We start from the raw sequence: 22,879 nt of genomic DNA, 5'->3' as shown, positions 1-22,879 counted from the left end.
TCACCAGTGAAGTCATTGATACACAAGGAATGCACAGTGCTCACATAAGCTCGGCGTCACCGGTGAAGTCATTGATACACAAGGAATGCACAGTGCTCACATAAGCTCAGCGTCACCAGTGAAGTCATTGATACACAAGGAATGCACAGTGCTCACATTAGTTCAGCGTCACCTGTGAAGTCATTGATACACAAGGAATGCACAGTGCTCACATAAGCTCAGCGTCACCAGTGAAGTCATTGATACACAAGGGGATGGTTGTGGGAATTACGATAAAATGAAAAATATTATGAAATGATGATCTTCGTGCTCGCATGCTGACAAAATGATATTGAGAATGTAATAATGAATAAAGAATGATGTGACTCACATGAACTGCTTGATGAATCTATAAGTGACCTCTGCCGCAATGACCTTGATATAGAAGAGATCCAAGTCGAGCCTCTTTGACGTGGGAGACGTCGTGGTCTTTGACAGCTGAAGATAATACGCGCCTCCTCCCGGAATCGTTTACCTTTGACCAAGCAGATGATGAAGTTGGTGGAGTTGTTGAGATACATCAGAAGGCTCACACACGCCTTTATAAGCTCTCGTCGTGCTTCTGCCTCAGCCCCTGGGGAACTGATGTTCCAATAGCGCTCGCCAACGAAGAAGACGGACACGGGCAAGGTGCAGAGGAGGTACACCAGGTTCAAACTCAACAGCATAGTTGTCATGGACGTTACGAGACTTTGCCTTGATCCATCTGCCCCAGGCGTGGAATTATGTCTAGCCATGGTACGAGCATGCGTACGTAGCCGGTAAATAATGAGAATATTGCACACAAGATGGACAACGACAGGTACAATACACCACACACACAGATCTATCCAGTGAAACACTTTGCTGAGAAAGTCATCATACTCAGCTGTCGTTACGGAATCACACTCATAAACTCCTGGATCTGTTTCAGTATGTTCCAAGAAGATCAGAAAGTGACTATTTAATATCAGGCATATGCTTATAACAATACCAACACTGATGGTGGCTACACGCTTGGTGCACAAGATCCTGTATCGCAGAGGTCTCCAAACAAAGACTGTGCGTTCAATGGTCACAGAGACTTGAATCCAAGCCGATGTGTGAAGGCTTGAGTACAGTAACCACGGGTGTATCTTACAAACAACTGGATGAACGTCCCTTATATTTACATCGAACGTAACACTTATCCATTGTGGTAGAAGTCCGACATACAGAACCGCTAGATCAGCCACTGCCAGGCAGGTTAGGTATTTGGACATATTGGACTTCCGCATTGCCTTACGGGTCAACACAACAATGGAAAGGAGGTTGCCTACAGTGCCAAGTAGAAGGAGAATTGGCGAAATGATCTTCCACAAGAGATTAGCTGTTTCCTGGTTAGGCAATATGGCTTCATTCTCTTCGTTCGAACAGTTTGAAACATTCATCCTCATATTTGGGAGATCATACAGGAAAGTTAAGTGTAAACTTTGTTCCAGTGAAAGTGCGTCTTCTGAAGAGTAATTGTTTGTTTCCTGTGAATAATAAAGATCTATTAACGGCTTAATGTGGACAGAGTGTATCCACACTTTGCGTCCTGTCAGCAGCTTCTGAACAGGTTGTTGTTTCTGAAAAGAAAGTCTTCACAGAATCTTCACAGTTTAATTCCTGTTGACAGAGTCTTCACAGTTCAAATTCCTGTTGACAGAGTCTCCACAGTTTGGTTCCTGTTAACAGAGTCTTTACAGTTTGGTTCCCGTTAACAGAGTCTTTACAGTTTGGTTCCTGTTTACAGAGTCTTCACAGTTTGGTTCCTGTAAACAGAGTCTTCACAGTTTAATTCCTGTTGACAGAGTCTCCACAGTTTGGTTTCTGTTAACAGAGTCTTCACAGTTTGGTTCCCGTTAAGAAAGTCTTCACAGTTTGATTCCCGTTAAGAGAGTCTTCACAGTTTAAATCCTGTTGACAGAGTCTTCACAGTTCAAATTCCTGTTGACAGAGTCTCCACAGTTTGGTTCCTGTTAACAGAGTCTTTACAGTTTGGTTCCCGTTAACAGAGTCTTCACAGTTTGGTTCCTGTTAACAGAGTCTTCACAGTTTGGTTCCTGTTAAGAGAGTCTTCACAGTTTAATTCCTGTTGACAGAGTCTCCACAGTTTGGTTCCTGTTAACAGAGTCTTCACAGTTTGGTTCCCGTTAACAGAGTCTTCACAGTTTAATTCCTGTTAACAGAGTCTTCACAGTTTAATTCCCGTTAACAGAGTCTCCACATTTTGGTTCCCGTTAACAGAGTCTTCACAGTTTGGTTCCTGTTTACAGAGTCTTCACAGTTTGGTTCCTGTAAACAGAGTCTTCACAGTTTGGTTCCTGTTGACAGAGTCTCCACAGTTTGGTTCCTGTTAACAGAGTCTTCACAGTTTGGTTCCCGTTAAGAAAGTCTTCACAGTTTGATTCCCGTTAAGAGAGTCTTCACAGTTTAATTCCTGTTGACAGAGTCTTCACAGTTCAAATTCCTGTTGACAGAGTCTCCACAGTTTGGTTCCTGTTAACAGAGTCTTTACAGTTTGGTTCCCGTTAACAGAGTCTTCACAGTTTGGTTCCTGTTAACAGAGTCTTCACAGTTTGGTTCCTGTTAAGAGAGTCTTCACAGTTTAATTCCTGTTGACAGAGTCTCCACAGTTTGGTTCCTGTTAACAGAGTCTTCACAGTTTCGTTCCCCTTAACAGAGTCTTCACAGTTTAATTCCTGTTAACAGAGTCTTCACAGTTTAATTCCTGTTGACAGAGTCTCCACAGTTTGATTCCTGTTAACAGAGTCTTCACAGTTTGGTTCCCGTTGACAGAGTCTTCACAGTTTAATTCCCGTTAACAGAGTCTTCACAGTTTAATTCCTGTTGACAGAGTCTTCACAGTTTAATTCCCGTTAACAGAGTCTCCACATTTTGGTTCCCGTTAACAGAGTCTTCACAGTTTGGTTCCTGTTAACAGAGTCTTCACAGTTTGGTTCCCGTTAACAGAGTCTTCACAGTTTGGTTCCTGTTAACAGAGTCTTCACAGCTTGGTTCCTGTTAACAGAGTCTTCACAGTTTGGTTCCTGTTAACAGAGTCTTCACAGTTTGGTTCCCGTTAAGAGAGTCTTCACAGTTTGGTTCCTGTTAACAGAGTCTTCACAGTTTAATTCCCGTTAAGAGAGTCTTCACAGTTTGGTTCCTGTTAACAGAGTCATCACAGTTTGTTTCCTGTTAACAGTCTCCACAGTGTGATTCCTGTTAATAGAGTCTTCACGGTTTGGTTCCTGTTAACAGAGTCTTCACAGTTTGGTTCCTGTTAACAGAGTCTCCACAGTTTGATTCCTGTTAACAGAGTCTCCACAGTTTGGTTCCTGTTAACAGAGTCTCCACAGTTTGGTTCCTGTTAACAGAGTCTCCACAGTTTGATTCCTGTTAATAGAGTCTCCACAGTTTGGTTCCTGTTAACAGAGTCTCCACAGTTTGGTTCCTGTTAACAGAGTCTTCACAGTTTGGTTCCTGTTAACAGAGTCTCCACAGTTTGGTTCCTGTTAACAGAGTCTCCACAGTTTGATTCCTGTTAATAGAGTCTTCACGGTTTGGTTCCCGTTAACAGAGTCTTCACAGTTTGGTTCCTGTTAACAGAGTCTCCACAGTTTAATTCCTGTTAACAGAGTCTCCACAGTTTGGTTCCTGTTAACAGAGTCTCCACAGTTTGGTTCCTGTTAACAGAGGGTCTCCACGGGTTTTGTTAATTGTTCCACGGATCTCAACAGGCTGCTACAAGTGCTTACGATGTTTTCTGTGACCACCCTCTGGCGTTTATCATAGTACTAACCCAGCACGTACACAAGTCTCACTCCTCCGTTCCAGCATTCAGCCTCTCTTTAAAACCGAGTCTTTGAAACCTTCTGCCTCTAACAATACCGAGATTCAATTTCTGCTGATACCCCTCTTCGTGGCGGTGTTACTGTCTGGAAATGTTACCGTCCCCCGGCCAACCCATGCACAACACAATATGTACTCCATTTAACAGATACGGCGAGTGAAGGATTTTGGCCTGGATGTGGTGTTTAATTTCAGGTTGACATACCTGAATACAGTTGACACTAATATGTTACACTACACCAACATACCACGCAGGATCACGACACACACCATTAGCTGAGAATAGACATGTCACACTATGCGTCTACAGTTTCCAGAGAGGAATGATTCATGCATCGTGAGGTTGTGTGGGGAAGAAATTAAAAAAAAACAATAGTTCTAACCCAGCCCCTACACACGTCTAAATCACGCGTTCTAGCATTCAGCCTCTTTTCGTCTGAAAGAACTAAAAAACGAAAGCGATTTTTTGTTTGTTTCTTTTGTTGTATGCTGCTTAACGATGCATGCAGTAGTGTTCCAGCTAAATGACCAAAACAAGGACATAATGATATCTTTTTTGACAAACGCCGACTTAATGGTTACAAATGAGGCTACATTTATTGATATGTGATATCTGTATTGTGATAATTGATAGTTGGTGCGGTGGGGTTGAGATGTAGTTAAAACAGCCCCCGCAGTGATGATGCAGTTATTATAGATAGTTTCACTGAAATCTAGGAAACGATAGTGTTGCCACACACGAACTATCTGTAAGGTGAGTATGTGTGTGTAAATATATTCCTGTGTGCGCGCGAGTGTGCATGCGTTTTACTGTGGTGATCAGGGTTCAATACATAGAGAACGGCTTCTGATCCACTACTCGCTGCAAACGATATTAACCTGTATGAATATTAATACATGATGGTGACATATCTAACTCCATCTTTTGACATGTGCTACAATGCAATATTCACTTGATACTGTTGAAAAAACACTTTTTAAAACATGTGAAATAGTCTTTCAAAGTACATATTTACACCAAATAGAGTGAGTGAGTGAGTATGGTTTTACTCCGCCTTTATCACTATTCTAGCAATATCAGAGCTTGGGCCACCAGAAATGGGTTTCTCACATTCATGATTGTACCCATGTCGGGAATCGAACCCGGGTCTTCGATGTGACGAGCGAACGCTTTACCCACTAGACTACCCGACCGCCCCACACTAAGGAGTCACAATGCAGTAAAGGACTATATGGAGTTATTGATCATCTCTACAGTTTGCTTCATGAGATGAAAGGTCAGTCATTATGAGGTGAGGTGAGGTGAAATTGGGTTTAACGTCGCGTCTAAGATTATTGCTCTTATAAAGCGACGTGCATGCTCGTGTGTGTGTGTGTGTGTGTGTGTGTGTGTGTGTGGCTGCTTGTACTAGTCCGGACTAATGCCGATTTATAGTGCCGGCCCACTGGGATACCATGCCACAGTTTAACATGAATACCCCACTCAGACACAGTATACTGACTCCGAGCCGACCAGTCCTTGTTTTAGCCCCTTAATGCCGAGCGCCAGTCAGGGTAACAACAAGTACCATCTTTTAACGTCTTTTGGTATGACGCGGTCGGGGATCGAACCCCGGACCTACCGCTCTCCGGGCAGACGCTCTACCTCTAGACCACGGAGGCGGTTCAGTCATTATGAATGGTATACGAGTGTGATCACTAACTACATGAAGAATACATCGTGGATTAAACATCACGCAATATACTTATAACCCTTGGTGAGTCTCAAGTTAAGTTTCTGGATTTTTTTTGTAAATATAATGTTATGTTTAAACAATATCGTGGAGCCTGACGCTCATTTATCAAACTAAACACGACGTCGTTCTTGATTAAACTGCATCAAAATCTCAATAGTGGAGCCCTGTCGGGATTCGAACCCAGATAATTAATGCTTCAATAACTTCTAACCATTATACACATGTATATTTAAAAAGCCATGCCAGTGAATAACCAGTCTCGATTATTTGCCGAAACAGGCTCCATTGGGCGTAAAAGTTGAAACAGTGATGAAAATGTATGAAGGATCACTGAAAATTTGTGATGGGAGCAGATGTAAGCATGTCCTGCCCTACCATCTTCCCGAGGCAAGGGATTTAACTGACTGCAACAGTCTAGTTTCCACCCTTGCCGAACTAGGACAGTATAAGTGAGTGAGTATGGTTTTACGCCGCTTTTAGCAATATTTCAGCAATATCACGGCGGGGGACACCAGAAATAGGCTTCACACATTGTACCCATGTCGGGAATCGAACCCGAACCACAAGGCTACCCGACCGCCCCTAGGACAGTATAAAGGTGAATATAACTGTCTTCATGTTCTTAAACGGAGGCGTGTGGCTATGCTTGCCTATATTTACGTATGATATGCTCTCAAAACGTGTCTTGTTTTGAAGATATACTCTCTTCTGGTGTTCATACTGGGATGACCAATTTTCAATTGCCAAATATTCGCAGAATTTGTTTATATTACACCCTGGTTTCACAACACCCTGCCTACAGCACACCCTGTCCACATCACACCCTCTCTACATCAAACCCCGTCTACATCACACCCTGTCTACATCACACCCTGCCTACATCATATCCTGTCTACATCACACCCTGTCTACATCACACCCTGTCTACATCATATCCTGTCTACATCTCACCCTGTCTACATCATACCCTGTCTTCATCATATCCTGTCTACATCACACCCTGTCTACATCCCACCCTGTCTACATCACACCCTGTCTACATCATATCCTGTCCACATCACACCCTGTCCACATCACACCCTGTCTACATCACACCCTGTCTACATCATATCCTGTCAACATCACACCCTGTCCACATCACACCCTGTCTACATCATATCCTGTCTACATCACACCCTGTCCACATCACACCCTCTCTACATCATATCCTGTCTACATCACACCCTGTCTACATCATATCCTGTCTAGATCACACCCTGTCTACATCATACCCTGTCTACATCATATCCTGTCTACATCACACCCTGTCTACATCACACCCTGTCTACATCACACCCTGTCTACATCATATCCTGTCAACATCACACCCTGTCTACATCACACCCTGTCTACACCACACCCTGCTTACATCACACCCTGTCTAAATCACACCCTGGTTTCACCACACCCTGTCTACATCACACCCAGTCGACATCACACCCTCTCTACATCAAACCCTTCCTACATCACACCCTGTCTACATCACACCCTGTTTACATCACACCCTGTCTACACCACACCCTGTCTACACCGCAACCTGTCTACATCACACCCTGTCTACATCACATCCTGACTATATCACACCCTGCCTACATCACACCCTGTCCACATCACACCCTGTCAAACCCACGCCCTGCTTACATCACACCCTGTCTAAATCACACCCTGGTTTCACCACGACCTCCCTACAGCACACCCTGTCGACATCTCACCCTCTCTACATCTATATGTATGTATGTATGTATGTGTGTGTGTGTGTGTGTGTGTGTGTGTGTGTGTGTGTGTGTGTGTGTGTGTGTGTGTGTGTGTGTGTGTGTGTGTGTGTGTGTGTGTGTGTGTGTGTGTGTGTGTGTGTGTGTGTGTGTGTGTGTGTGTGTGAATTCTGCGTTCACAACAAAAAGCTTCCCGTGCATTTGGACTCACTCCAGTTTGTATACGTGTAAACCTTGACACTATCTCACGTGACAAAATGGCGATGTTATATAGGTTGTTATTGTGACCTAATAACCGTTGACTGTGATGTTCTTTTAACTCCACACACAGGGTGCATAGGTGGCCCAGTTATCTTTGGCGCCCGGATTCGCTGTGCAGAGTTGCGTCCCTTTGGGCACGCCAGACACCTATGATTGTGGGTTCGAATCCCGGTTTGACCCGATTATGTTTCTAGGTTTGTCAGCACCATACCCGTGCTCTTGGGTTTCATCGAAGTGGTAAACGTCTGAGACCTGCAACACTTCGGGCTTGCCTCCCAGATTAAGATTACACGCCGTGATATACCCTGAATACTGTTAAAAGCGGCGTTAAACCCAACTCACTCACACACTTTGGCTCCACACAAAACCAGTGATGGCAAGGTCCTGGTTATCCCTCACTTAGTCAAGACTGTACGAGTTACGGTTGTGTAGATTGTGTTAATTCCTGTTAAGCATATGTCACCAGATAGACTACCAGGACTAACGCCAGTATTACCGTTACAGGTGTAAATATCGTTAATGATGTCAGAATAACATATCAAAGCTATCCACCTGTTTGCTGTTGCGGACATCATGTGATCGGCAAGCCCCACTGCACAGACACGAGAGACATTCGACCCGTCCATGTGATGTGTATAACGGACGGATAAACAAAACATAACAGAAAGTGAATATATATATATATATATATTCATAGAACCCAACACATACATACATACACACATACACACATACACACATGCATATATATATATATATATATATATATATATATATATATATATATATATGCATGTGTGTATGTGTGTGTATATATATATACACACACACATACATATACACATATTTATATATGTATATGTATATGTATGAATATATATTTACAGAAAAACACACACACACACACACACGCACACACACACACACACACACACACACACACACACACACACACACACACACACACACACACACACACACACATACATACATACATACATACATACATACATACATACACAAGAAATCAAAATAAACATGGCTTATTGCACGTCACTCTACCAATTCTCTGTAACAAGCATATCCAAGATAGAACCAGCAGTCTCCGGGTACGTCGGCTACATATTGCTGAATAGTCACTCTTTGTTTAACAATAAGCTTTTCCTTGTTAGTGTTCATAGAAAAAATGACCTGTTGGTCTGTACTGCTTAAAGACATGTCGAGATAGTGTTGGACGGCTTGTCGATAGTCTGCTATAAAGATTGGAAGTGTGAACTTTGACCCGAAGAGCATCCCGCCACCAAGCCAGACATGGTTTCCTTTGAAAACAGTCTCAGGGGACGTGTCCATATTCACGTCGTTCACTTTGTTCATGGCCACACGAGACTCGTTAAAACCTTGGGGTTTCACGATAACAAACTCTTTACCCCGTTTCAAGATGTATCGGAAATAGCCGATATCGATCCAAGTGTAATAAGTGGTATTGAAATAATTACTTTTGACTGCTGCCTCCACAGACTCATATTTCGCGTGTTGAGCACAGGAGTATTCAGGCACTACGGTGTTTGGGTGGAACTTTGGATATCCTGGGTTGGAATAGATTTTCTTGATCCTATCTACCCATCCGAACGCCCACAGATTCTTTCTGTCGACCAAGACAATCTTGGTTATTCCTTCCTTCCCGATTCGCATCTGTTGAAACTGCTTAGCAATGTCCTCCGAGTCTGTGTAAAAGACGAAAGGATTCCGTAGATGTTTGAACACTCCTGACCACGACATGTACAACTGAGTGTCGAAGAACAATCCACTGCCTTTCCTGAATCGCCCAAGGTTGAAATAGGCAGTGACAACTGTGACGTCCAGAGGGTGCGAGTTGTTGTATGTCAGGAATTTCTTATGTGGAATCGTTCCCGGGTTGCATGGCGGTCTCTGAAACAGTCAATGCTAAACTGAAGTTTTACGAAAAATATTTACGAATAACCTGAAAAATATGTCTGGTTGTGTAATTTAAAGGAATGGCCTGAATGTTTATACAGTGTCGCATCCATAATGATTTCAATCAGCTTCTGTTATATAACGGATTGCGTGAGTGGGTGCACCAATACTGTAGTGTTGTATGAAGGAGGCAGTGTGTCGTTAGTCATTAACTGCACCCTTATTGTAGTGTTGTATGAAGGAGGCAGTGTGTCGTTAGTCATTAACTGCACCTTTATTGTAGTGTTGTAGTAGAAGGCAGTGTGTCGTTAGTCATTAACTGTACCCTTATTGTAGTGTTGTATGAAGGAGGCAGTGTGTCGTTAGTCATTAACTTCACCTTTATAGTAGTGTTGTATGAAGGAGGCAGTGTGTCGTTAGTCATTAACTGCACCCTTATTGTAGTGTTGTATGAAGGAGGCAGTGTGTCGTGAGTCATTAACTGCACCTTTATTGTAGTGTTGTATGAAGGAGGCAGTGTGTCGTTAGTCATTAACTGCACCTTTATTGTAGTGTTGTAGTAGAAGGCAGTGTGTCGTTAGTCATTAACTGTACCCTTATTGTAGTGTTGTATGAAGGAGGCAGTGTGTCGTTAGTCATTAACTTCACCTTTATAGTAGTGTTGTATGAAGGAGGCTGTGTTTCGTTAGTCATTAACTTCACCTTTATTGTAGTGTTGTATGAAGGAGGCAATATGTCGTTAGTCATTAACTATACCCTTTTTGTAGTGTTGTATGAAGGAGGCAGTGTGTCGTTAGTCATTAACTTCACCCTTATTGTAGTGTTGTACGAAGAAGACAGTGTGTCGTTAGTCATTAACTTCACCCTTATTGTAGTGTTGTATGAAGGAGGCAGTGTGTCGTTAGTCATTACTTGCACCCTTATTGTAGTGTTGTATGAAGGAGGCAGCGTGTCGTTTGTCATTAACTGCACTTTTATTGTAGTGTTGTATGGAGGCAGTGTGTCGTTAGTCATTAACTGCACCTTTATTGTAGTGTTGTATGAAGGAGGCAGTGTGTCGTTAGTCATTAACTGCACCCTTATTGTAGTGCTGTACGAAGGAGGCAGTGTGTCGTTAGTCATTAACTGCACCTTTATAGTAGTGTTGTATGAAGAAGGCAGTGTGTCTCTAGTCATTAAGTTCACCCTTCATGCGGTGTTGTATGAAAGAGGGAGAGATTCACTGCTTGATGACTTCCATATGGAAAATATATGCCTGCAATCACGCCATTGTGAATTATTTACCTGAGGGGGAGGCAGAGGCTTTGATGCTGCCGTTGTAGAGGTCTGCTTGATTGTAGCTGCATCATTGATTGTAGCTGCCTCTTTGGGTGAAGCTGTCTCGTTGGATGTAGCGGTCTTAGCAGCTGTGCGGGTGGCAGCGGAGACGGAGGTGTATGTTGTCTCCTTTGATGTAGCGGTCTTAGCAGCTGTGCGGGTGGCAGCGGAGACGGAGGTGTATGTTGTCTCCTTTGATGTAGCGGTCTTAGCAGCTGTGCGGGTGGCAGCGGAGACGGAGGTGTATGTTGTCTCCTTTGATGTAGCGGTCTTAGCAGCTGTGCGGGTGGCAGCGGAGACGGAGGTGTATGTTGTCTCGTCATACCATGTGTCGTTCAAGCTGCCTCCGGCAAAATGACGTCTGATGTTGGCATATGGGAGGACTGACTGAAATACAAGTATAAACACAGATTCGTTATTAACATTAACATTGCTATTTGGAAATAAATTTACAAAAAGTGCCTCTTTACTCGCGTGGGTGAAAAGCGTACGTGACCACGCTCTAATAAAGATAGAATAATCAACAATACAGTTTACATCAAGGACACGAAATAATTTACGCATATTTGAATTAGGTATAGCATACTGATTGAACTGGCAGATGTGAGAATATATCAAGGGAAAACAGATTATGTAAACTGTACAGTTCAACTGTAGTTGGAGATGAGTTTATGTTTTAGATGTGAAGCTCTTTCAACAACATTGCCTTTCATACATCCCCATCAAATACCAAATTTCACCACATTTATGAAGCTTTCCTCCACAAAATAATCGATTATGAGCATCAGATGTAGGACTGTGTACATGGAAGCATTATGTGTCTTAACTCTGTACTTAACGAGGGTAATGTGTGTGTGTGGTCTCTCGCTCTCTCTCTCTCTCTCTCTCTCTCTCTCTCTCTCTCTCTCTCTCTCTCTCTCTTCCCTCTCTCTCTCTCTCTCCTCTCTCTCATCAATAAAGAGCCTGCAGCCACTGCGCTGCCATTGAACTCAGATGCCAGCGGAATTATTTGTTCATTACTTGTAACAACGCATAGAAAACTCAACTGTTCGACATTGTAAAATTCATAAGTGGAATTATAAGTCTTTGATAGGCACTTTGAAGTTTTGAGAACATGGATACATGATACTTTTTTATCAACAGCATCGTCTTTTATTTTCTGGACTACGTTTCAGAGCTATACTTCTTGCTCCTTCATCGGGTGAATCATTTACTATTTACCTGATGAAGGAGAAAGACGTAGCTCTGAAACGTCGAGAGAATAAAAAGAGTTGCTATCCATACAAAAGTATCATGTATTCATGGAATTATAAGGCAAGGTGTTGAGGTCACGAGTCTATATGGTTCTTCTATGTTTGTTTCTACGTACCTGCATGGAGGGGTAACTGAAACTGACGACGGTGATAACGGAAGCAGTTACCAGGAACAACAGGAAACATCGTACCCCTTTCTTCATGACCCAGTGGGTCACGTTTAGAACCTGCACAAGGCACAAACATACACGTGTCAATACAAGTTGCCACCAGAACCTGCACAAGGCACAGACATACACGTGTCAATACAAGTCCGCATCAGAACCGGTACAGGACACAGACATACACGTGTCAATACAAGTCCGCACCAGAACCGGTACAGGGCACAGACATACACGTGTCAATACAAGTCCGCACCAGAACCGGTACAGGGCACAGACATACACGTGTCAATACAAGTCCGCATCAGAACCGGTACAGGACACAGACATACACGTGTCAATACAAGTCCGCACCAGAACCGGTACAGGACACAGACATACACGTGTCAATACAAGTCCGCATCAGAACCGGTACAGGGCACAGACATACACGTGTCAATACAAGTCCGCACCAGAACCGGTACAGGACACAGACATACACGTGTCAATACAAGTCCGCACCAGAACCTGTACAGGGCACAGACATACACGTGTCAATACAAGTCCGCACCAGAACCGGTACAGGACACAGACATACACGTGTCAATACAAGTCCGCGCCAGAACCGGTACAGGGCACAGACATACACGTGTCAATACAAGTCCGCACCAGAACCGGTACAGGACACAGACATACACGTGTCAATACAAGTCCGCGCCAGAACCGGTACAGGGCACAGACATACACGTGTCAATACAAGTCCGCACCAGAACCGGTACAGGACACAGACATACACGTGTCAATACAAGTCCGCACCAGAACCTGTACAAGATGTTTCAGCTGTACCAGATGAAGGACCCGCGATTATTATAGAACGTGTTCAAAGTACACTTATTCAGATATGCACAACGGTCAGGCAACGCAGAAGATGACCTACTGTTGTATCCCCACTATGTTACTCTGAACTGTCACACTGTAAGGCATGTCACTATGTCACACAGAACTGTCACACTGTAAGGCGTGTCACTATGTCACACTGAACTGTCACACTGTAAGGCGTGTCACTATGTCACACAGAACTGTCACACTGTAAGGCATGTCACTATGTCACACAGAACTGTCACACTGTAAGGCGTGTCACTATGTCACACTGAACTGTCACACTGTAAGGCGTGTCACTATGTCACACTGAACTATCACACTGTAAGGCGTGTCACTATGTCACACAGAACTGTCACACTGTAAGGCGTGTCACTATGCCACACTGAACTGTCACACTGTAAGGCGTGTAACTACGTTACACTGAAGTGTCACACTGTAAGGCATGTCACTATGTTACACTGAACTGTCACACTGTAAGGCATGTCACTACGTTACACTGAAGTGTCACACTGTAAGGCGTATCACTATGTCACACTGTAAGGCATGTCACTATGTCACATTGTAAGGCATGTCACTATGTTACACTGTAAGGCATGTCACTATGTCACACAGAACTGTCACACTGTAAGGCGTGTCACTATGTCACACTGAACTATCACACTGTAAGGCGTGTCACTATGTCACACTGAACTGTCACACTGTAAGGCGTGTCACTATGTCACACAGAACTGTCACACTGTAAGGCATGTCACTATGTCACACAGAACTGTCACACTGTAAGGCGTGTCACTATGTCACACTGAACTGTCACACTGTAAGGCATGTCACTATGTCACACAGAACTGTCACACTGTAAGGCGTGTCACTATGTTACACTGAACTGTCACACTGTAAGGCGTGTCACTATGTCACACTGAACTGTCACACTGTAAGGCGTGTCACTATGTCACACTGAACTATCACACTGTAAGGCGTGTCACTATGTCACACAGAACTGTCACAATGTAAGGCGTGTCACTATGCCACACTGAACTGTCACACTGTAAGGCGTGTAACTACGTTACACTGAACTGTCACACTGTAAGGCATGTCACTATGTTACACTGAACTGTCACACTGTAAGGCATGTCACTACGTTACACTGAAGTGTCACACTGTAAGGCGTATCACTATGTCACACTGTAAGGCATGTCACTATGTCACATTGTAAGGCATGTCACTATGTTACACTGTAAGGCATGTCACTATGTTACACTGAAGTGTCACACTGTAAGGCATGTCACTATGTTACACTGAAGTGTCACACTGTAAGGCATGTCACTATGTCACACTGAACTGTCACACTGTAAGGCATGTCACTATGTCACACTGAACTGTCACACTGTAAGGCATGTCACTACGTTACACTGATGTGTCACACTGTAAGGCATGTCACTATGTTACTCTGAACTATCACACTGTAAGGCATGTCACTATGTCACACTGAACTGTCACACTGTAAGGCTTGTCACTACGTTACACTGATGTGTCACACTGTAAGGCATGTCACTATGTCACACTGTAAGGCATGTCACTATGTCACACTGTAAGGCATGTCACTATGTCACACTGTAAGGCATGTCACTATGTCACACTGTAAGGCATGTCACTATGTCACACTGTAAGGCATGTCACCATGTCACACTGTAAGGCATGTCATTATGTTACTCTGAACTATCACACTGTAAGGCATGTCACTATGTTACATAGAACTGTCACACTGTAAGGCATAGCACTATGTCACACTGAAGTGTCACACTGTAAGGCATGTCACCATGTCTCACTGAACGGTCATACTGTAAGGCGTGTCACTATGTCACACTGAACGGTCACACTGTAAGGCGTGTCACTATGTCACACTGAACGGTCACACTGTAAGGCGTGTCCCTATGTTACACTGAAGTGTTACACTGTAAGGCATGCCACTATGTCACACTGAACTGCCACACTCTAAGGCATGTCACTATGTCACACTGAAGTGTCACACTGTAAGGCGTGTCACTATGTCACACTGAACGGTCACACTGTAAGGCGTGTCCCTATGTTACACTGAAGTGTTACACTGTAAGGCATGCCACTATGTCACACTGAACTGCCACACTCTAAGGCATGTCACTATGTCACACTGAAGTGTCACACTGTAAGGCATGTCACTATGTCACACTGTACTGTCACACTGTAAGGCATGTCACTATGTCACACTGAAGTGTCACACTGTAAGGCATGTCACTATGTCACACTGAACTGTCACACTGTAAGGCATGTCACTATGTCACACTGTAAGGCATGTCACTGTGTCACACTGTAAGGCATGTCACCATGTCACACTGAACTGTCACACTGTAAGGCGTGTCACTATGTCACACTGTAAGGCATGTCACTGTGTCACACTGTAAGGCATGTCACTATGTCACACTGAACTGTCACACTGTAAGGCATGTCACTATGTCACACTGAACTGTCACACTGTAAGGCATGTCACTATGTCACACTGAACTGTCACACTATAAGGCATGTCACCATGTCTCACTGAACTGTTACACTGTAAGGCATTTCACTATGTCACACTGAACTGTCACTATGTCACACTGAACTGTCACACTGTAAGGCATGTCACTATGTCACACTGAACTGTCACTATGTCACACTGAACTGTCACACTGTAAGGCATGTCACTTTGTCACACTGAACTGTCACACTGTAAGGCAAGTAACTATGTCACACTGAACTGTCACACTGTAAGGCATGTCACTATGTCACACTGAACTGTCACACTGTAAGGCATGTCACTTTGTCACACTGAACTGTCACACTGTAAGGCATGTCACTATGTCACACTGAACTGTTACACTGTAAGGCATGTCACTATGTCACACTGATCTGTCACACTGTAACGCATGTCACTACGTTACACTGAACTGTCACACTGTAAGGCATGTCACTATGTCACACTGAACTGTCACACTGTAAGGCATGTCACTATGTCACACTGAACTGTCTGGCTATAAGGCATGTCACTATGTCACACTGAACTGTCTGGCTATAAGGCTGTCACACTGTCACACTGTCACACTGCAAGGAGAGGTGACGCCATACAACTGGTTGTAGACGAGTCTGGTGTTGACCTTTTTGTAAGAAGGGAGTTGTATCAAGTGGAACATTTCATGCGACAAGTAACACTCCGGGTAGGATATTGGCGGTAAGTTGTGTCATGCTGCCAATCAAAACGCGTATCAAATTCAAGTGATAATGTAGGCCTAGATCTATATATAGATCTATGTCAATTCGTAAACAAACATGGCGGTTCAGATTCACGTCGGTGACTTCAGCTTTTCTGCATCCTCGCGGTCATGACTCAGTAAAGGACCTATGACAAGTAGGTACGTAGAATAACCCTGTTACAAATGATGATTTTTGACATTTGCATCGGTCTTATCTACAACATCTCATTCCCCATTCTTTGTGTAATTATTTATACAATGCATGGAGATCCGGGTAGAGAATTGGTCTTCAGCAACCAATGCTTGTCGCGCCGACTTGGTTAATACATGTCATCGTAACCCAATTGCATGGATCGATGCTCATGGTGTCAATCACTGGATTGTCTGGTCCAGACTCGATTATTTACAGACCACCGCCATATAGCTGGAATACTGCCGAGCGCGGCGTAAACAACAAGCACACAAACAAACAGACAAACAAACAAACATGGCTGCATGGGAAGTTCAGAAACGTAAAACTCTGAAGCAAACCTTTGATTGTGTTTTCGAAACCTCGGTTCTTTTCGCGCATCACATCACGTTGTTTCACACTCAGCTACGACAAATAAATCTCTGAATTCATCATACCATTAACGACTGATTGACAAATTGTCTCAGTCACTAATGCGGAAGGTCCAAAAGAAATTAAACGAAAAAACAAGTGGGGAACCAAACCCTGTGCTCTGAAACCTACGACAATGATTTGGAAAATTCAACAGGAATCGTTCAAGGTGAAGCCATGACCGACGCCAAATCACGCACACTGACAACAAAATTTGTCTGTCTGTCTTCCCCTGGAGTCTCAAGGATAGAATGAAAAAATCATAGAAATGTTGATTAAAGATTTAAGATTGGTTCTGGTTACTTACATGACCTATTTATGTATATGTTATCCCTGCATCACGGAAAGTCCAAAACCAGCATTTGGCAGTTCTGCTAGCGGTGAACACGCTAGTGTGGAGGGAGGTGTAGTGATGTCGTAGTATTACCCTTCGTTGTTGTAGACATATTTGGTATTTTCTTTGAGGTGCGGGTGAACGAGTACATTCCATATACGGTTTTGACAGTCTTAAATTATAATTTTAAATATAATCTTTTGAACATCTTTTCACCAAGTAATTTTCCCAAGCTCAAAACAGGTTTCGATTACCGTTTCATAGTATTTAAAATGCCATAAATAAATTATGAAACATATTTCCTGTGGAGAATCGTGAAATATTCATCATGGCAAATTTACGTAAATAATTTAAATACAAAATCCAGTTTATATTTCTTTAATGAAATGTAAAAGTATACTACCTAAAGGTAATTCGTCACATGATATTTCATTCATATAGTACACAAGTGTGGACAAAATTTTTTGTTTTTCATTTGTATTTTATCGTTTGATTGAGGGAACACTGATGTCTAAAGGTTGCACCGGGTGCGCGTTTTCATATACAGTAAACTACGGTTATAACGAACTCAAATGGACCACTTATTTAAGTTCGTAATAACCGTAGTTCGTTATAAGCATAGATACAACATCTCTACAGCAAATGGCTGGGACCAAAATTAAGTTCGTAATATCCGTCAGTTCGTTATAAAGCGTGTTCGTTATAAACGTATTTTACTGTAGGAGCGACCACTTGAGATTCATGGGATCAGTCATTTTGCAAAAAACAACTGGAATTTGGACATGTTCATGTTATTAATAGGACGTAATTCTCTATCATTACCGGATTTTAAATATTTCTTCAATACATTTTGGATGAGAATCATTCCATGTCCTAGAAAAGGAACCGATATGAAACTTGTAATAGAAATCAATTGCTTTAGGAACCCTTTGAGTGCACGTGTACAAAAATCTTATAGGAAAGCATATAGCTGAATTACACCCCTTTCCATTGTCCGTGCAAGCTCCTCACAGCGATAGCTCTTTGTACTGTACATACATTGTGACACTAAAGGCACACTGTATGTCACGTACTGTGACGGCAGACGTTTAATTTCGGGAGTGTAGGACATCATGCCATAATAGGGGCACATGCATAGAACTTCGCAAGCTAACCCTGGACTCATACATATACATAATATACATGAGTAACAAAACACTTTCCATTATCACATAAATAACACTGCTAACAGTTTCAAATCTAAGCTGATTTAAAATGAGCCTACGGTTTAATGTGTTTGCACTATCATACTGTTGGAGTTTGACACTGATCTAAGCTGTTTTAAAATGAGTTGTTATGACTGCATGTGTTTGCTCTCTCACAGGCAACCGTGCGAAACGATTGAGCAAATCAAAGGTGATTACACTTCCATGCAGGGTCAGTTATTTTCTGATGCTTTGTTGCTCTGCGCTGTCGTGACACAATACATCACATGGATGTACTGGTATTAAATATGCATGCCAACTTATGTATAATTATTATTATATGTATTATTATTCGTAATGTCAGGTAAAGATAATCCATACAGCGATCACTAAATGGTACTCCAACCAACGAGGAGATACCTATTATAGAATACAATATGCCACTTGCTTGGTTTGGTGTGCAACGCCGCACTCTGAAACAGAGGGGGCACGGGTGGCCCAGTCGTCTAAGGCGCCGCGATTCGCTGTGCAGATTTGCGTCCCTTGGGCACGCCAGTAACCTATGATAGTGGGTTCGAATCCCGGTTCGCCCCGGTATGTTTCCAGGTTTGTCAGCACCATACCCGTGCTCGTGGGTTTCACCGAAGTGGTAAACGTCTGAGACCTGCATCACTTCGGGCTTTTCTCCCACATTAAGCTGACATGCCGCGATATAACTGTAATACTGTTAAAAGCGGCGTTAAACCCAACTCACTCACTCTGAACCAGAACATCCGCTAATTGACAACATGATCACTGCGATTGGCATACGATGATGTGTAATCAGCAAAGTGGCCGAGTCTGACCCCTGACCGTGACCCTGACGACACACTGGGATACCGGTGACCTGGATTTACACCCGGGACTACTTCGAGTTTTTTTTCATGTGTTGCAACACCCCCCTAGTTTGGCGCGACTTAGATAACAAAAAGGACGATTTAAACCCAGGTCAATAACAAAAGTCAACCAACCCGCCTAACATCGCAGCATTGTCAATGTCAACAGCCCTGGTGATATTTTCTACCCACGTGACTGCCCTCTCTCGATATATTCTACCCACGTGACTGCCCTCTCTCGATATATTCTACCCACGAGACTGTCCTCTCTCGATATATTCTACCCACGAGACTGCCCTCTCTCGATATATTCTACCCACGAGATTGCCCTCTCTCGATATATTCTACCCACGAGACTGCCCTCTCTCGATATATTCTACCCACGAGACTGCCCTCTCTCGATATATTCTACCCACGAGACTGCCCTCTCTCGATGTATTCTACCCACGAGACTGCCCTCTCTCGATGTATTCTACCCACGAGACTGCCCTCTCTCGATATATTCTACCCACGAGACTGCCCTCTCTCGATATATTCTACCCACGTGACTGCCCTCTCTCGATATATTCTACCCAAAGTGATTCCGTCAGACACGGGAGAGTAAACGTGTATTTCACCTAATTGTATACACCATACCTTATATACCTTCACATGAAAACACACCAGTACACACCTGCTTTTCTTGTCCTTGTCCCTTCGGTGTCCCAAATAGATACAATTCAATTCAATGTATTCATGAATAGACCTTTGGCTTATCGCAGCCTGATAGCTACCTGGGAACGCCCCATTTTTATCAGTTGGGCCTCGTCTTCAGAAAATATTGACTATGGCGTAAACATTTTCATAGTGGTTATGTATGTGATTCAAATGTCAAGGTGATCTCCAAATTGTGAACACTCGGTTAAGCTTGATGCACATTAGAATGATGCAGATATTGCTGTAACAAACAATGAACATGCGTTGGGAATGTTTGAGTTAGGTCCATTATTTCACGGTTACCGGGGCTATATAATGCACAAGTTATCTTTTTTGGTGGTTATTTGTATGTAGTCTTTCGGGATTTGAATGTGAATTAAGTAGATATTTAAATCTTGACATCATCAACCAATGCATTTGAAGGGGCGGTCGGGTAGCCTAGACGTTACAACGTTCGCTCGTCACGCCGAAGACCAGGGTTCGATTCCCGATATGGGTACAATGTGTGAAGCCCATTTCTGGTGTCCCGCGTCGCGTTATTGCTGGAATATTGCTAAGACCGGCGTAAAACCATACTCACTCACTTGAAGGGGCGAAACTGGATATTCGCCAAATGACACAACCTTTTCACTTTTTGCGTTTGCGATCAGAAACATATTCAATGGTAAAGGTCATGGACCATTTACTGAGCAGAAGCTAAAAACAGGTATAGCTGCCGAGAATTGTAAACATCTGAAATTTGGAGATAACTAAGCGATAAGAAAAGAGTGAGTGAGTGAGTTGGGTTTAACGCCGCTTTTAACAGTATTACAGTTATATCGCGGCGTGTCAGCTTAATGTGGGAGGAAAGCCCGAAGTGATGCAGGTCTCAGATATTTACCACTTCCTTGTAACCCACGAGCACGGGTATGGTGCTGACAAACCTAGAAACATAATCGGGGCGAACCGGGATTCGAACCCACAATCATAGCTTTCTGGCGTGACCAAGGGACGCAACTCTGCACAGCGAATCGCGGCGCCTTAGACGACTGGACCACGCGTGCCCCCCGATAAGAAAAGAAAGAACAGGTTCAACGAGTGCATATGTACACTTGGCAAAATAAACAAATATTTACCGCCTGAAAAAGGATTTATTTCATATTTTTAAACTTGTCGGGTTTTACTTATTATTTATTCAAACTTCGTTGTTTTTCTCCTTGTCTGTAGAATCCGGAGGATAGAAGTTCGCTCAAATCCTAGATATATTTATACGGCACGCATTTCCATTGGAATCAGTACTGAAAAAACAATAAGATTATACTATGCATGAATCACCCGACTCGTTCAATACTATGGCATATCAGTTTATTACTTAAGGAAAACCCTTAGTTACACAGGTAGCAAATGTTCGACACGTTGGTGAAACACGTTTGTTCGAGTGGACCAGAACACGTGATATTTGTAAGGGACGCAACTCTGCAAAGCAAATTATGTGTCTGTAACTATTTGGTGATAATGAGTACGTCATATGTAGACAACGTTGCCATGGCGACGAGATCGCAGAGCCAATAATCAATTCGCACAGAACATTTAACAGTGCACCTCTCCATTTACCAGTTGTAAACTGCGAACTTAATTTAATTGTTTATTTTTTCAAAGTTTCCATGATGATAAAGCAAATTCGAGGCTGCGAGGTTATCTATATAGGGGTTTTGCTTGGGGTTGATAGTATCTATAGGGGTTTTGCTGGGGGTTGATAGTATATATAGAGGTTTTGCTTGGGGTTGATAGTATCTATAGGGGTTTTGCTGGGGTTGAAAGTATCTATAGGGGTTTCGCTGGGGGTTGATAGTATTGTCATAGCGACTGATTTATGACTACCATTGTCTGAAGTACATTTGACTCCAAAGGCTAATTACCCTATAGCCATGACATGTATATGTCTCCAAAACTTAATTGTCATTATTTATAAGACACTAATCCCCGTTGTTAATCCTCACCAACATTCATTGTATTTTGACTGTCAGTCAGCCTGGACTACCATATCACTTCCCTTTAACTACTGCTTTTTATAGTATGGCATTTATTGCCCTAATTGATCATCCCATGAACTGTGTTGGTTAATCACGCCCACATGACCAATGTCCAAAGCAACGTCGTTGTCTCTTTGTCTGTCCATTGTTGTTCATTACTATGTATGTGCTACCATTACACAGTTACTACGGTGTTAGTCAGGCTTGGTATTCCGAGTGCTGGCATAGGGACGACCTCGAGCAGGATGTGCTGCTCGTAGGAAACGCCCTGAGGTGAGCAGGAGCTCCGCTCTCCTCTTGTACGCCTGAGCTGGAAGGTCCGCTCATCGCTGTGTTTGTGTTGTCAGAGCAGGTATTCCGCTCATTGTGCAATTGTTGTTTATTGTTTAAATGTTGTGCATAAAACGTTCCGGGACAGTGATGTCGATTTTGTTCTTATTCCCCCAAGAGCTAATTCCCCGTCAACACATGCGCGTTGACAGTATCTATAGGGGTTTTGTTGGGGGTTGACAGTATCTATAGGGGTTTTGTTGGGGGTTGATAGTATCTATAGGGGTTTTGTTGGGGGTTGACAGTATCTATAGGGGTTTTGTTGGGGGTTGATAGTATCTATAGGGGTTTTGTTGGGGGTTGATAGTATCTATAGGGGTTTTGTTGGGGGTTGATAGTATCTATAGGGGTTTTGTTGGGGGTTGATAGTATCTATGAGGGTTTTGCTGGGGGTTGATAGTATCTATGGGGGTTTTGT

General features: G+C 43.1%; 2 protein-coding genes across 12 annotated transcripts in view; both read right to left on the bottom strand.

The window, feature by feature from the left end:
• The window catches only part of LOC124132409 (probable G-protein coupled receptor 139), a 10,068-nt gene extending 5,125 nt beyond the window's left edge, over positions 1–4,943 (bottom strand). For all 4 annotated transcript variants that reach the window (XR_007223214.1, XR_007223213.1, XR_007223212.1 and 1 more), the window contains exon 1: positions 371–4,943. Coding sequence is in view for 1 of the 4 variants with exons in the window: in XM_046496321.2 (XP_046352277.2) it covers positions 371–1,454 (1,084 nt within the window). In the remaining 3 variants the exon portion in view is untranslated. The remainder of the gene's footprint in view (positions 1–370) is intronic.
• Positions 4,944–8,599: 3,656 nt separating this feature from the next.
• LOC124132406 overlaps positions 8,600–22,879 on the bottom strand; it is a 30,218-nt gene continuing 15,938 nt past the window's right edge. For 4 of the 8 annotated variants that reach the window (XM_048403290.1, XM_048403291.1, XM_048403288.1 and 1 more), the window contains exons 2-4: positions 12,264–12,374; positions 10,862–11,281; positions 8,602–9,571 (exon numbers count right to left, since the gene is read on the bottom strand). In XM_048403290.1, coding sequence (XP_048259247.1) covers positions 8,696–9,571; positions 10,862–11,281; positions 12,264–12,350 — 1,383 coding nt within the window. In that variant the 5' untranslated portion in view covers positions 12,351–12,374 and the 3' untranslated portion in view covers positions 8,602–8,695. Of the gene's footprint in view, positions 9,572–10,861; positions 11,282–12,263; positions 12,375–20,096; positions 20,421–22,879 lie in introns of those variants that run through there. The other 4 variants (XM_048403285.1, XM_048403289.1, XM_048403287.1 and 1 more) reach the window with 4 other exon arrangements.

Source organism: Haliotis rufescens, unplaced genomic scaffold (genome assembly GCF_023055435.1).
Source record: "Haliotis rufescens isolate VD_foot unplaced genomic scaffold, xgHalRufe1.0.p SCAF_3, whole genome shotgun sequence".
Classification (NCBI taxonomy): domain Eukaryota; kingdom Metazoa; phylum Mollusca; class Gastropoda; order Lepetellida; family Haliotidae; genus Haliotis; species Haliotis rufescens.
The sequence above is the reverse complement of the archived record's forward strand: the minus strand, read 5'-3'. Positions and strand labels throughout refer to the sequence as shown.